The sequence below is a fragment of the Lissotriton helveticus genome, chromosome 7 (assembly GCF_964261635.1).
Source record: "Lissotriton helveticus chromosome 7, aLisHel1.1, whole genome shotgun sequence".
Classification (NCBI taxonomy): Eukaryota; Metazoa; Chordata; class Amphibia; order Caudata; family Salamandridae; genus Lissotriton; species Lissotriton helveticus.
In genome coordinates this window covers 1,160,154,793-1,160,170,920 of record NC_136068.1, presented here as the reverse complement: position 1 = coordinate 1,160,170,920, position 16,128 = coordinate 1,160,154,793, and the positions used below count along the sequence as shown (strand labels likewise).

General features: G+C 42.2%; 1 protein-coding gene across 1 annotated transcript; it reads right to left on the bottom strand.

The window, feature by feature from the left end:
• Positions 1-208: 208 nt before the first annotated feature.
• On the bottom strand, positions 209-15,767 carry LOC144770062 (monocarboxylate transporter 7-like). Its single transcript, XM_078654293.1, has 5 exons — positions 15,529-15,767; positions 14,410-14,556; positions 12,576-12,704; positions 3,012-3,833; positions 209-1,597 (listed from the first exon to the last, which is right to left on the bottom strand). The coding sequence occupies exons 1-5, from the start codon at positions 15,758-15,760 to the stop codon at positions 1,347-1,349; spliced, it is 1,581 nt and encodes a 526-aa protein (XP_078510419.1). The 5' UTR covers positions 15,761-15,767; the 3' UTR covers positions 209-1,346.
• Positions 15,768-16,128: the final 361 nt, after the last annotated feature.

Genomic DNA, 16,128 nt, shown 5'->3' with positions numbered 1-16,128 from the left:
AGTGGATGAAGAGCACAATGTAGTAAGGAAATGGGAAGGGTACACACCCACTCACCTCTCATTAATGCCTCAGATGTATGTGATATTTCTTCAGAAATGTGGGAATAAGAACAAACTTATCAGCTAACCAAGTTTTCCTATGCATGTGTTTACCAACTGTCCCAAGTATATGATGTAGAAAAGCAAACTTTGAGATTAATCATTTAATCATTTTAATGCTTTATTAAAGGTTGTATCAACCCACAACTGATTGAAATAAGGGGCCCTGAAAGTAATCACCCGGCAATGGTTAGCAGTTCTGTTACTCAAAATTGTAATAATTGTACATTCCGATTACATTTATTCTCTTTCACTTGATAGGATCCCCCGTCTTTCATACTGTATTTAGAATTTTAAGCATATACAATATACCACTACATTTTGGAATAGTCACAAAATTGACATCTGAGTTTGAAATACCACATAACATCCTAAATGTTGCAATGATCTTACTGACACTTATTTTAGCCTTTCTTCAAATCAACACCCTGATTTGAAAAAAAGCAGAGGATTCAGAACACAAACCTGCTGATTGATATTTGTTCGGTACATGCTCATTTTTGTTCAAATACATGGTATGCAGCATTTCTCACAACCTAGGACTTTGTGAAAGTCAGGTGTGCATAACAGTACTCTTGGCGCAAAATGAAAATAATTACAGGCATAAAAATTATGTTCTTGAGTTGTATTATTTGTTGCTTACATCTTGGTCAGTGGGAGACGATAGGATGTCTAGTGTAACTTTATATATACATGTTAAAATAAATCTAAGGCACTGACAACAGAAAGACATATTACTTTAGAAGACCAGCAAATACATCTCTCAGTACCTGGCCATAAATCTAAAATTTTAGGTTGATGTGGTTTTGTTGCTGTAAAATGCACATATGGTCCTCTGTATGTATCATGCATGCTCAAGATATGAATGATTTATTTTCGGTACAGTATCTGAATTAACGCCATCTTCAATATGCTGCTACATTTTAAAATACAAATGTACCCAGAGGTGACAATGCAGGAAGCAAACCAGGGGTCATTTGTTGTATTGCCATTGCAAGAAGTTCAAGCAAGTGCCTTATTTTTTTCATTAAAAAATCTAGTGATTAAACAACTGCCCATTATGGGCAGTTAAATGGATATAAGATAATGTCAGCCTTCTCTGAATTTTTATCCTACGTAGCAGCTTCTCACGTTGATAGTTTTTGCATTCCCTTTTAAGTGTAAATTCTATGGTTGTTGATTTATTGTTGGTTCACGGCATTGTCTTTATTCAGATCTTGTTTGGTTGGCACGAATGTGAATTACTTTCAAAACTTTTCATCACTTTTTATTGAGACTTCAGGTTTTCCAAAATCCATTTCAAGAAACTCATCCGGCACTTCCTTAAAAACGTCTTTTTCATTATAATCTCCTTCTTCTATAGATTTTTTCGGTTTACGTCTGCAGACACCATTCTTGCAGGGCCTTACTAAGGCCAGACATATGGCTGCCAGCGCCATGCCAACCGCACAGGAGTAGAATACTGACCCATAATTTTGAGTTTGATCCACAAGCTCCCCTGCGGTTAAAAACAATATTGTTTTCATTAGAGAAAAGGCATTTACATTGTAACTGTTGCCACATTACATCACAAAGCAATACTTGCAATTAGACAAAATTCAAAAACATTACCTTTTCTAAAGTTAATCATTTCTTGCTGATTTCATAAGGAGACATTGTTGCCATGCATTACTGATTCTTAAACCCATGCATTACGGATTCTTAAACCACAGTCCATAAACTAATCATTAATATTTAACCAATTGAACAGTGCAGTATAAATAAATTTACAGACCGCATCACCTAAAATCATAGCTGACGACCTGCAGACTTTGGCTCCTCTTGTGACTTCCCCAAATTGTTTTGATCACTGTGACGTTTTGCACTACCTTCAGTGAATGAAGTTCGATCAACAGGGTGAAACATTTAAGGGTTTTGCTCAAAGAAATTGATTCCCTTCAGGTTGATTGAAATACAGCAAGTGAAAAACAGGTACATTTAGCTTCACCAAATTAGGTATGTAGTCAAAATGTAATCTACACTATGTGCTTGTTTTGTAATGGTGAAATTACACTGAGAGATTTAATATTGTTCCTCAAATCTATAAACTTGTGTTGATCTTGAGCAAGTTTAGGATAGTTGCACCATGTTATTTTAAGTCATGCTTTGCCCTAAAAAAGATCAGTTGAATGTTCTAGATTTAGAGAATAATCTTAAATTTCTGAATGAAATTTTATCAGTATTCGTTATGCCTTACATTTTAAGGCCTATTTGTGGTTACAAATGTATGCTTTTTTTCTTATTAGCCAGTATTGGATTCTCATTCTACCTGCATTCGAGGGTTTGGGGTAAAAAATAAATGGAAATACTGTATTTGATATTAAGTTCAAGTGTTCGCACCACAAAGGCTTTGACAAAGCATGAGAAAACCTGGAGGCTACGGTGGAATTTCCATATTTTAAATCATAAATGCATTTAAAGCTAGGCTTCATGAATCGGGGTGAGATGTAGAAATCACGAGTTACAGATTCACAAATTAATCTTGCTTCTAGTTTAGCTAAATTTGAGGCATCAAAGGTGCAAGATTACATAGCCGGAATACACTGAAAGTGGTCGCAATGGAATCTTACGGTTACAGAGCTTTAGGTGTTGGCTAAAGGGTGGTGCACCAATGTCTACATTGAAGTCCACTGTATGGGGACTTGAATGTTGAACCAGTACCCTTACTGGTGAATTTTGGGCCACTGGGGGCCTTTTAACCATATTTTCCCTTTACATGAATATAAAACCACCTGCAAACATACTCCCACTTGGTAGTTGGAGGGGGAACCACACTTTTCAAAAATACTAACAGTAATACCAACAAATTAAATAGTTGTCATGAATTAAAAACGAAAGCTTTTAAGTTTAGAAAGATGTAAAAGTCAACATACCTCCAAGTGGTGGGCCAGCCAATCCAGCTATGCTCTGAATGAAAACATACACTCCAACTGCGGAAGACATCTTCTCGATACCCACAATGTCATCATCTGCTAGCATTGGAATGTGGGTTCCTGCAACTGTTCCTAACATACATCCAAAAAATGCGCTGCACACCATTAGCCCCCGAAATTCTGAGGCAAATGGAAAGGAAAAGAGAGCCAAACATAACAAAATGACAAAAATGAGCTCAGTATAAATCTTGCGAATGGGCTTCTTTGTGAGTATCCAGCCAGCGCCAATTCTTCCGAAAACTTCAGCGATGGCCATGGCAGACAGCATGTAGGCAGAGTGGTCTTTATCAATGCCAAGACTGATACCCAGTGGAATGATGTACAAAGAAGGGGCAAAAAATGCAAGTGTAGCAAAAAGGCCAAACAGAGCATAACAAATAAAACCACCATTTTTCAAAATTGAAAAATCTAAGAGCGTGATTTTTGATTTCACAACGGGACCTCGTGCTGCTTCCAGCATTTGGACATTTTCCTGTGGTTCAACATGTTCTAGCTCTGGTTTCACGTTTTCATTTTCTTTCTTGGGTGAGGTACTTATTTCGACTCCTGAGTCTATGGAGTCAATTGAAGTAAGTGTTTTCTCATTTTCAAGTATGTATTCTGTTTCCACGCGCTCTTTTTTTGGAGTTTCTTCTACTTGCACTTCTTTTTGTATTTTCATTGGTCGTAGCAGAGATCCACAAACAACAATATTTAACTGAAGTACACCAACAAGCAGGAGGCTATATCTCCAACCTAGTTGATCCTTTATAGCAGTGATAGCTAGGGAAGAGAATGAAAAATCCTAGCTGAACGTGGTTTGTTAATCTACAGACATTGATTGCAAGATGATTTTTAATAATGAATCAAGCTTTTGAAATATAATATGCTCAGTTTAACTATTGACACAACTTTACTTGCCTACTACACTGATAAATTATAAAATGGTATTAAAAAGCATTGTATTTTAAGATACAAGTAGTCTCCTAAGACATTAAATAAATATGTTCCCGGTCACTTGCACATTCTTTGGTAATGAAGGCGAAAGACACCACAATATTGATGGTATGGTACGGCTAACTTTGAAAATCATTGTGTAGTGCACAATGACCTTATTGGTGGTTTCTAGTTAATGTTAAAGGCTAAATGTACATCGAGGTGTTAACCTAACTTGTTGTTACTGAAAGAGCAGGCGATTTCAAAATATTGACTTGGTAAACTTATGTTTGACTAGAGTGAGTGGGGACAAAGCAAATTGTATTATCGTCGTGTCATCTTGTTACTTCATGGTCCCACCTTCTTGACATCTTGAGCCAATTGCAAGAGAACTGGAATTGCACACAATTTGAGGCAGTTTTCAAATCCTCACAAGATCTACATCTGTCTGTGGATTTGGAAGCTAATCGGTTCTGTGGATACACTACAGAACCTAGGCTGATATTCCCGTTGATTAACTGAGCTGAGGTACATTTCCTCAGGTGACATAATATTCACACTTAAATTAGATAGGCCTAGTACTATTAAAATGCCCAATGCTGAAAACAGAAGGGGTGATGATTGAACGATGCCCCAAAATAAGACACTCTCATTGATGTACTGATGTTTTCTTAACAAGATAGAGATTTGTGTTGTCAGGGTAGGAAATGTGATTATTTTCTGTGCAGTAGCACTTTGCCCTGAAGATAAGGCCAAAGGGCTACACTTGACTATACATGCAACTTCAGAACTTCTTCACTGTGGAAATGTTTATCAGACTGTTGCTCCTGTGCTCTGATAATATTAAATCTAAAGGTTAGTTCCTTGTCTGCTAAATTCCTCCAAAAGTCAAGACACCACACAGTAATGACTGCCCTAGTCAATATGTTGCCATAAGTACCGAAGATTGATTAGGCCTTGACCAAATGTCTCAAAATGCATACTTGTATCTCGGTTAGAAAAATAATAAAAAGAAAGACTAGTTATCATCCTAAAATGACATCTTGGCTGCTCTTACCGCTTCTGGATCTTATAATGGCACAGTCCTTTCTTTGACTAAGATGTGGGAGGCACTCTGCACAGGTCTTGTACAAACGAAATCCGCATGCAGTGATATTACCGCAACACTCTTAATAGTCATAAACTTTTTCTAAACTGTAATGGAACCTTGGAGAAAGGAGCAAATAACAGATTTCTCTAACATTCCTTATAATCATTTATATATTCTTGCCTGATTTTCAAAGTTCTCTTATTCTAAGACACTAAGCAAGCCCCCACTTTATTGTTGCAGCAAGAGATACCTTTCTGTTCAAGGCATACGAGCTGTAGATCATATGCTTTAGCATAGATCGCCATTTGGTGTTTGGTCTGAATGTTTGCACTTTGTTTTTGTTCGAAGAAGTCTTGTAGTCATGAAGTAGGTGACTCCTTTTGGTGATAGTGCGCATGGGCATCGACTCCATCCTTAGATTCTTTTTTCCGCCATTGGGTTCGGATGTGTATTGCTGCGCTCCGGTTTGGTACCGTTTTCGGACCCCTTCAACGCACAATCCACTACCCTCGACGGTATTGTTATCGATCGCGGTTCCCCATTCGACGCTCATCGTCTCACTTCAGAAAACTTTCCATTGGAAAACTCGAGGCAGGCCATTGTGCCGATCGGGCTAACAGTCGATGGAACAGACTCCATTTAAGCTATGTCCCGGGTGTCGTGCTAAATTTCCACGCACCGACTTGGACGAAGTGTGCAACCTGTGCTTGTCCCCGGAACACAACGAGAAGGACTGAGACGCATGTCCATCATTCCGATCAAAAAGACACTTCGTGATCGTCGGGCTCTGCGCCACGAAATGCAACATCAGAGAGACTCTATTTCGGACTTCTTCAGAGAAGATTTCAGTATCCAACAACCAACTCAAGAGCCAGAGGAAGAAGAGCAGTTCTCTGAGGCCGACTCTGACATGGAAGAAGAGGAAGACATCACTGCGGGTCAGCGTACCGTGAGTACAGATCCCCATGTGCCCTTTCCACATAAGACAAAGGCTCCGGTCCCTCCTTCGCCCACGGATTCAGGTCGGCACCCATAAACCGTTCCGATGCCCCGCCCTCCGGCCTGGATCCGAAACACAAAGAGAAGCCTTCTGGCTCGGGTTTGAGCCAGCCTTCCTCTGATGCCAAACCGACACCTTCTGCAACAAAACACAAGACCAAGCATCTATCGGTCAACATACCTTCGGGAACGAAGATTCCACCTTCGAAGCCGAAAGGCTTGGAGCCGAAACCCTCCAAGCCAAAAGAATTGGAGCCGAAACCTTCCAGAGCCAAAGACTCGGAGCCAAAATCCTCCACGGCCACAGACTCGGAGCCGAAATCCATAAAGGCCAAAGAACCAATCTGTTGAGTTGAGTGTGTTCTTCCCTCAACCAGATTCAGTGGCAAAACGTGCCCTTCACACATTAGATGTTAAGAGAGGATTACTTTACTACATAGAAAGAACAAAACCTTTTAGGAAAACCAAACAACTCGTTGTTGCTTTTGCTCCACCACATAAAGGCAATCCCATATCAAAATCAGGCATTGCAAGGTGGATAGTTAAGTGCATTCAAATATGCTACATCAAATCTAATGCAAAACAACAGTTGATGGACAGAATGCAGAACAATGTCATACATTCACCCCAGTACAGAGATATGGGCCTAAATCCATTGTTTTTTTGCACTCCACACCACCCCAGTTCAGACATGGCCATATGCAAATCAGCCTTGACCCTGTGCCTCATGGGAACAGTCCAGCCCGAACTGCCAAGCCATGTCTTTCCTGGACCGGAATCAAGCATCCTAGGACCGGATTCTGACTATCAGCCGTCTTCAGCCAGGATAGCTTGACTCCAGTGGTGTGGAGAGCCTGGGACTCACGTCTGAGCATACCCATCCCACTCGGGGTGACAAATGCAAAACAGTTGATGGACAGAATGCACAACAATGTCATACATTCACCCCAGTACAGAGATCTGGGCCTAAATCCATCGTTTTTTTGCACTCCACACCATCCCAGTTCAGACATGGCCATATGCAAATCAGCCTTGACCCTGTGCTCATGGGAACAGTCCAGCCCAAACTGGAAAGGCATGGTGAGCAAAAAAACGATGGATTAAGGCCCAGATCTCTGTACTGGGGTGAATGTATGACATTGTTCTGCATTCTGTCCATCACCTGTTGTTTTTGCTTTTGTCACCCCGAGTGGGACGGGTATGCTCAGACGTGAGTCCCGTGCTCTCCATGCCACTGGAATCAAGCTATCCAGGCTGATGAGGGCTGCAAGCCCGAAACCGGTTCTTGGATGCTTGTTTCCAGTCCAGGGAGGACCTGGCTTGGCAGTTCGGGCTGGACTGTTCCCATGAGGCACAGGGTCAAGACTGATTTGCATATGGCTGGGTTCAAACTGGAAAGGCATGGTGAGCAAAAAAATGATGGATTTAGGCCCAGATCTCAGTACTGGGGTGAATGTATGACATTGTTCTGCATTCTGTCCATCACCTGTTGTTTTTGCTTACGTCAAATCTAAACGCACACTAACAATCCCCCCTAGAGCGCACTATACACGCAAACTAGGGGCTTCAATGGCATTCCTAGGAAACATACCCATATATGACCTCTGCAAGGCTGTAACATGATCTACCCCACACACATTCACAAAACATTATTGTGTAGATGTGTTAGCAAAACAATAAGTTGGTGTGGGGCAGGCAGTTTTACGAACACTATTTCAAACCACTGCAACAGCTACAGGTTAGTCACCGTTTCAGAAATAACTTCTTTATAGTCTATGCTAAAGCATATGATCTACAGCTCATATGCCTCGAACGGAAAATGCTACTTACCCAGTATGCATCTGCTCTTGGCATATAGAGCTATAGAGTCATATGCGCCCACCCGCCTCCCCGGGTACCTTTACCAGTTGTAGTGATATCTTACTTAGATACAATTTACATGGACAACTCCCATTATTACTTTACTAACTCGATCATCACCCTTTATGGCAAAACAATCTAAGGATGGAGTCGATGCCCATGCACACTATCACCAAAAGGAGGAGTCACCTACCTCATTACTACAAGACTTCTTTGAACGAAAACAAAGTGCAAACATCCCAGATGGCGATCTATGCTAAAGCATATGACTCTAACGCTCTATATGCCAAGAACAGATGCATACTGGGTAAGTAGCATTTTCCTTAATCTAATAACAAACACTTTCTTGTCACCCCTCGGTTCTTAAAAGCCAGAATGGGAGGTAAATCCTTTGAGGGGGGCGCCACTCAAGGTTGGAATAAATTACCTCTTCACTTACGCCTGATTTAGTCAGATCTCGAGTTCCGTAAATCACTTAAAACCTGGCTATTCAGTCGAATTGACTAGTCTTGCACTTCACTCTCCCTGCTCTAGCGCCGGGACACCTCGTTGGGGGTAGCTTTGCGCTTAATAAATTCCTTTTACTCCTTTTACTTACTTCCTTCTCCAGCATGTGCCACTGGTTTCCACTTATTTTAACCCTGCATGGGCCCTACAGGAGGGAATCCTGGTTGCATCTTATATGCTGTTGCCCCAAGATTAATAACAAACACTGGCGACTTCTGCACGCGATCTTCATCACCAATGGAATAAAGTCATGTAGCAAAGCGTCGGCCTTGTGCCTATCTACCACTAACACGACGACGCTAGCTAGATTGGTAAAATCAGGGCCGGCGCTAGGCATGGGCAGTGTGGGCAGCCGCCCAGGGCCTCGCGCTCAGGGGGCCTCGCGCCCCCGTGAAAGGTCACACGTTCACAGCTACAGGGCCCCCTGCCTCACCTGATCGCGCCCCCGTGAAAGACACACATTCACAGCTCACTACAGGGCCCCTTGCCTCGCCTGATCGCGCCCCCGTGAAAGGCACACATTCACAGCTCACTACAGGGCCCCCTGCCTCGCCTGATCGCGCCCCCGTGAAAGGCACACATTCACAGCTCACTACAGGGCCCCCTGCCTCGCCTGATCGCGCCCCCGTGAAAGGCACACATTCACAGCTCACTACAGGGCCCCCTGCCTCACCTGATCACATCACATTGCAGGTGGGGGAAGGTGCAAACGGATTGGGGGCGGCATAACAGCTGGGCCAGCAATTATGTTGGCTCACAATGTCAGGGGTGGGGCAGCGCCTCGGATAAGTACCGGCCATTCTAGGCTCTGTTTCTGCATTTTGTTTCCAGGCAACGGAGGCCCCTTTGTTTCTTGGCAGCACCAGCCGGACACAGGTAAGAGGAGGTGGGTGAAGGGAGGAGGGAGCAGCCAGATCAACTGGCGTTAAGTCATTTGTTATCCTTGACAGCAGGCATGGCTGTAATTTCCTTTTGTACAACAGGAAGAAAGGTCTCATCTTGCAGTTTGTTTCCGCGCATGTGGAATAAATGCCTGACATATTTAACAAGTCAAGAAGGTGGCACCCTGTTTACCCAGTAGCCCCACCATAAAAACGTTTATGTTGTAGATATCAACGTTTGCATTCTGAAACGTGTGTTTTGTTTTTGTATGTGTGCCAACAAATTCTGGCAAGCAAAAAGCTTTAATTTATAGAGAAATGTCTGGTTTAAGGAGTCCATACGGGTCGGGCAAAGCGCTTACGTTTCATAGGGCGAGAGTTAAACCTCTTTCTACCCCATGAATTTGAAAAAAAATGTTACTTTATTTGTGAGGGCTTCACTTCAGAATGTGGAGATGGTCTCTGAATAGTTGCCACTCCCCCCTCCCAAAGTTCATACACACTCCTGCTCGCATCTGCTCGCTGTCCCACGGTTTTCCGCAAAGCCCTCAAGTTTCCCTAGTCAATGCGTTAAGTATCCCATCCACTCCAGATTTGTGCTCGGTATTACCGATTTAATGGCAAAGCCAACAGGTCTTGCATTTTGTGACTTATTTGTTATTGCCAATGGCTTTTAACCCGGCTCTACAGTGCAGCATAGCTAAAGAATATTAATAATAAAATTCCTATGACGGCTCCGTCATTTTGAATGTAGGTGCACCATGCTTTTGCACACCTACAAAATGACTCAGGAACATTTTTTTAATACTTTTATTTTGCAATCCGAGTTGGAACAGGGAGGGCATGGGTAATGGAAGGAGGAAAGCAAACATGCGAGAGAGAGAGAGAGGAACAGCGAGATGGGGAGAGAAGCACACGGCTGAAAAGCAACAAGGGAGGAGAAGAGCACAATTGTGAGTGCATCACAAAAGGATGAGGGAGAGAAGCAATTGGGATTGAAAGAGCAACATCGAGCATGACAGGGGAAGAGAAGCACACTAGGGAGACAGCTTGAAAACACATGCATTCTTTTGGAGGGCTTGAGAAAAAAGAAGAAAGAAATTCCTTAAAAGTAGAAGTGGAAGGGTAAAAGTAAATTGCATATGTTCCAGGGGAGTGATAGACATAAGATGGGCAAGGCAAGCCATTCAAACGGAAGCAGGTAAACAAGAGTGACAGTAAAGCTGGCCAATGGAAATAAATGGGTGGGCTGCAAGTCCTTCTATGCTCCTTGTAATCTCACAATAAGTCTTTCACAACCAGAGAGGAATCGCCCTAAAATGTGGATCAGGAATAGCTGCTTATTGCAAATCAGGCAGTTCTTACAATGCATCACAAGATTGAGCAAAAAAAAGCCCCAATAGTGACAAGTGCCATAACTATTGATGTTGACCTCTTAAAGGTAAAGCTAGCATGGCTATGCTATATAACTAAAAAAGGAGTGGTAAGGACTGGTTTTGTGGAAGTAGGAGACTGTAAGATACTTTGTGTAGATTGGAGAAAGGTACCGAGCATGCCTCTGGAACACATTCACCTCTGCCAAGTGTTTGTCATAGCAAGCTCTGTTTTTTTACCCTCGCCCTGCCTTTCCTGGCCCATTGTTCATTGGAAGGGCTGAAACTCACAGGATAACTAGGGAGTACAGAGTGACTAGGGAGTGCTAGGGAGTGCAGAGTGACTGCAGAGTGCTAGGGGGAGCTAGGGAGTGCTAGGGAGTGCAGAGTGTCTAGGGAGTGCAGAGTGACTAGGGAGTACTAGGGAGTGCAGAGTGACTAGGGAGTGCTAGGGAGTGCAGAGTGACTAGGGAGTGCTAGGGAGGGCAGAGTGACTGCAGAGTGACTAGGGAGTGCAGAGTGGCTAGGGAGTGCTAGGGAGTGCAGAGGGACTAGGGAGTGCTAGGGAGTGCAGAGTGCAAGGGAGTGCAGAGTGCAAGGGAGGGCTAGGGAGTGCAGAGTGACTAGGGAGTGCAGAGTGACTAGGGAGTGCTATGGAGTGCTAGGGACTGCAGAGTGACTACAGATATTAAGCTAATGGCAATGTAAATGACGATGCCACTTTTTGTCAATGTTACTGATATCCACATTAGTTAGCTTCCGTGATGCCAAATAAGATCAATAGTACTACGATGTCGCTTTCTGTGATGTCACTTCTTGTGACGCAATATGCAATTAGGGGGGCCTCGCATCTTCCCTTTCGCCCGGGGCCTCAGAAGGCCTAGGACCGGCCCTGGGTAAAATGTATCCATCAAATCATATTGCCGCGAAAGCAATAAAACTCTGGTGAAAGGTACTGGAAATTCAGTGGAAGAAAGTTTCCAGTAAGCTCTGCTGCTCTAAACACCTCTAGCACACACTTTAAGACAGCGCCATTCCAAGATGGTCAATCGGAGCACCAGGGCTTTCAGTTCATCGCCCTGTAACGTATTCCATTTTTCTAGGTTCAAAGGGAACCCTATGGAGGTGTGCAAGGCCAAACAACAAAGACCACAAACTCTGGTGAAGGCTGAACGTGCGGGCACTGCGGTGGGGCGCTAAATTTTAGTTGACATAAATTAAAGTTTTTACTATCACTGCTTTAGCTTTTATACACTGATTGTTTTTACTGTAATTACTTTAATTAATTGTACAGTTAATAAAATACACACACTTATTGCAGGCCCTCGTTTATCCAGGCCTAAATGTGACACAAATTATTCAAGAATTAGTGTCATTACTTTTCTTGAAGTAAATCAGGCCATGGAGGATGTTATTTTCGCATGGTTAGTGATATGTGTATAAAAATGTGCTTGTTCCATTTTGTGTTTAAAAACTGATTTATAAACAAGGCCCCAGATCCACGGCCACCGCATCACGTGGCCATTGAAAGCGATGAGTTACATTTTACTGTGTGTTCTTTCCAAAGGGGCTGTATGGAGAGGGTTTCACTTCACGTTTTTAATTGTCTCACTAGGAGAGTGATAATCTTCATAGAAAACGCACACTTGCTATGTGGTAAGAGTGACCCTGGCCTAAAGCACATAGGTTTTCAGTGACAACATCACAACCATAAGACCCATTTCCTGTGCCGCTGACATCAGCCGGATATTCTGTTGTCGTTTTTAACCTGGTACGACTTCTCTCCTGCGTAATCCTAAAGTTCCAATATGTATCGATAGGAAGAGCATTTTACATTTGGGAGCATTTATTTTGGGATTAGTTCTATTGAACTGCTTACCTGGTGCAAAGGCGAAAACGGCGCAACATTCTCCAGTGGAGGCAACTGCTGTAACCAGTGAATGTTTTTTGTCAAAGTAATGTGACAGTATGGTGACTGTTGGAATGAAACTTAGGGAGTATCCCAAACCTGTGGAAGGATGGAAAGGACAGGTGTGAGAATCTGTTGAAACATGTATTCTTTGGGGGAAACGGCCACTACAACGAGGCCGTTTCAACGAAAACCTTAACCACGCATGCATTACAATGCATGCGTGGTTACAACGACAGCCTTTACCACGCATACTTTTACTACGAGGTACGTAGTAAAGGCATGTGTGGTAAAGGGTATATATAAAAAAGGGGGGCTGGGGGGGTTCCCCCCCCAAAAAAAACACTTACCTTTAGACGAGATGTCAGGCACTCGGCATTGCAGAGGAAGAAAACTGCCGTTTTTTTTCTCCTATGTATGACGTCACCACGCAAAAATACGTGGAGAAAGATAGGTGTGTAAATAGTATTCCGTGGTAACGCATGCGTGGTAAAGGCATGCGTTACAACGGAGTTCGTTGAAAAAACATACAACCATTCTTTACGTGGCAGTAAACTCTTCAGAGCAAAAGGAAGCAAAGAGAGAAAGAAGAACGTGTAAGATGGGGAAACAGTGACAAAGGGAGAAAGTGAGGATTCAAGAGACCCTGCAAGAGGTGCAGGGTCAGGGTCGTTGACAAAGAGGCATGCATTGGAATCAGGAATAGCAGTCTTATTATTAGGCAAGGCGAGCGTTCTGTGTATCTGAAGCTGACCTCTTGGTTCATTGTGCAGATTTCTTATCCCTTTTTTTTCTTTTTTTTTTTTCTTTTTTTACAAATTACACACAGTTTTTGGACACAAGATTCAAGTTGCCACAGAAACCGGAATGGCTGGTTTCACAAGGTGGGTCCTATAATATTCTCAGTACAGATAGCGTAACTCCTTAACTTTAGAAAAGTATGTACCTGTATTCGAAAAAGAGTCCCACCATCGAAAAATAAACTAGTGTGTCCTGTATTCACGCCCATACCCCTTTGCAAACAACGTACCGAATTACGAAACTCTAGTGGTTTACTTTGAAGCTTAAATACCAGTAGTTTTGTAATACCTCTTCTGGTCTTAAACTTGTTCCAATACAAAAACAATAAGATGGGAAGCTACGTGTAATAGAGAGATCATGAATTTGTAGGACTTGTATTTACTGGTTTTATCTATGATGTCTGAATGTGATGTGTCTTAAACAAGTAGAGGCAGTGATGCCGGTTAATAAATAATCATTTCCCATAAATTGACAAAAAATGTTAGCGAGATGACGAAAACATAACTTCGAATCTGTTTACTCTGTGGAACGAGTATACAAATGTATGTAGATCCAGTGAAACACAAGTGTGTTTAAACGAGCAGAGAAATATAATGATAGACTTACAACCTACTGCCTCAAGCTATACTGGTTGTTAAAGGTCCTCTCCTTCATTATAGGCCTTCGCTTCCGGCTTCGGAATATAACTTTGATTCAGTGCATTTGACAACTTGTACAGCTCTCGGCAGCGGGTTGTAAGTCTATAATTCTATTTCTCTGCTCTTCTAAACACATTTGTGTATTACTGGATCTACCTATATTTGTATACTCATTTGCAAAATGTTTCCAGGATGATTCAAAAACTATTCCCATCCGCTTCATTAAAGTTCAACTTCCCTAATGTTCTGAAAGGCCATAATAAATTATCATTCTCCTCAGTCCAGCTTGGGACAGTTGTGTTGCCTTACTATGATTAATGCCATAGTACAATGATAGCTTGTGTTGGTCGTACTTAGAAACTTACCAGATATTAGACCAATTGTTAAGTACATTTCGTCGACACTGCGTGCAAAAGATGCAGTGATCATTCCGATGCTGACCAGGAACCCTCCGGCCATAACCACTGGTCGGTGGCCAAAACGATTGCTCAGTACTGTTGACAGGGGAGCTGGAATAAAATAAAGCAGAGTTAGTTTTACCAAGAAAATGAACCAGTTCTTTTTTTGCAAGGGAAAAGAAACCAAAAGGAGGACATTTTTACTTTGTGCATTTTGTTACGTTCACAACCAAGTCCCGTTTTTCCCCTTTTGTCTGGTACATATGCAATATATTCATGACATACTGGTAAAAGCATCAGTTTGTGAATACTTGATGCATGCAATAATTTGACATCCTGGCCTGTTAATAATAAATATATGTTACCATGCTGACAGAAAACCCCTCTTTACCATTTGGAGCAACCTCGCCTAACAAGTAGGTCATCTGATAGCACATTGTGTCACTGTTTACTCAGAAAAAGAACTGCAGCTTCATGCAGTGTCTTAGTTCTGACTAGTCGAAGTAAAATAAAAAAAAAAAGACATTTCACTGATAAAACGTGCACTGGTTATGCCCAAATTTAATTCGATTGTTTCAGTATTTTAGTTTTGGGAGTCGGCTCTGATAAGTCTAGATAACAAGGAATTACTCAGGAAGCCCTCACCCGCAGAGGCAAGTGACATAAAGCAAGTCTGATGCTAAACTACCTTTCAGTGTTTATTCAAATTCGTTAAAAAAGGCATGAGATTAAGCAACTTTATCTTAAAAGCAAAACTAGGTGTCAGCGATCGGCAAAAGCTCGTGTCAATTGAATACTGGAGGGTGCATGCGTTCATCATTTCAGCAAGAAATGAGAAAGGCTTTCCTGGGAAATCCTTCAGATTTCATTAAGCGTAATGTAGGGTGAGATTCCAAGACCTGCACGCTGCACACTTACTAAAAGATACACCTATTACGAGGTCAAGTGTAAACAAAACAAGCAGGTTTTGGTTTAAGATCATAACTGCAGCATCTCTTAACCCCCTTCATGTTCACCACGTTTTAGTATCCAGCTTTAAGGTGCTACACACTTATTTGAGGTCTGGGGAAGAGTGCCCCTCATCTGTAAATGTCATCACAAACACACATATTGAGATGATCCAGGATATACGACTGTTGCTTTCCTCGAAGTAAGTGATGAGTTCACTGAAGAAGACTCCAAACGTCTTGATGACCCCATATGTGAATACTTCCACAAAGAAGAAGGCAATGGCCACCACCCAGCCCCAGCCTCCATCAGGCACTTTGGTGTAAACTTTAACATTGGTGCAGGTTCTTGCGGTTTCCATGGCAGTCATCCTGAATCTGTAGAGAAAAGAGATAACTTAGACTACTTTTGGGGTTTTCTATTTGCATTATATTTTGATTTGTTACTTATTATACAATGAGTACTTCATGAGTTTTGAAAAAATGTGCTTCAGCACCTACATAATGTAGCTCCGAGATTTCACTTTCTGGAATGCTGTCTCAAATTCATTTTCCCTCACACATTTCCCCAGCCTTTTTGCAGCATTGGTCTCTGCTGCTTTCGTGCATGAGAACCCTTTTGAATCATTAATGTTGCCAAACTGAGGACTTTGCTGTCCATATGTGGCCCCTCTGAGGAAACAAAATGCATACCTCCTAGTTTGCCTGTTAGTCCCTAAATTTCTACCACTTTAGGTTG

Bases quoted from the DNA above. Each gene is read 5' to 3' on its own strand.
- LOC144770062 (XM_078654293.1), bottom strand. From the start codon at position 15,760: ATGACTGCCATGGAAACCGCAAGAACCTGCACCAATGTTAAAGTTTAC. The intron at 12,705-14,409 runs GTAAGTTTCTAA...ATCCTTCCACAG, and splicing joins AACAATTGGTCTAATATCTG to GTTTGGGATACTCCCTAAGT. The intron at 1,598-3,011 runs GTATGTTGACTT...TTTTAACCGCAG, and splicing joins GGCTGGCCCACCACTTGGAG to GGGAGCTTGTGGATCAAACT.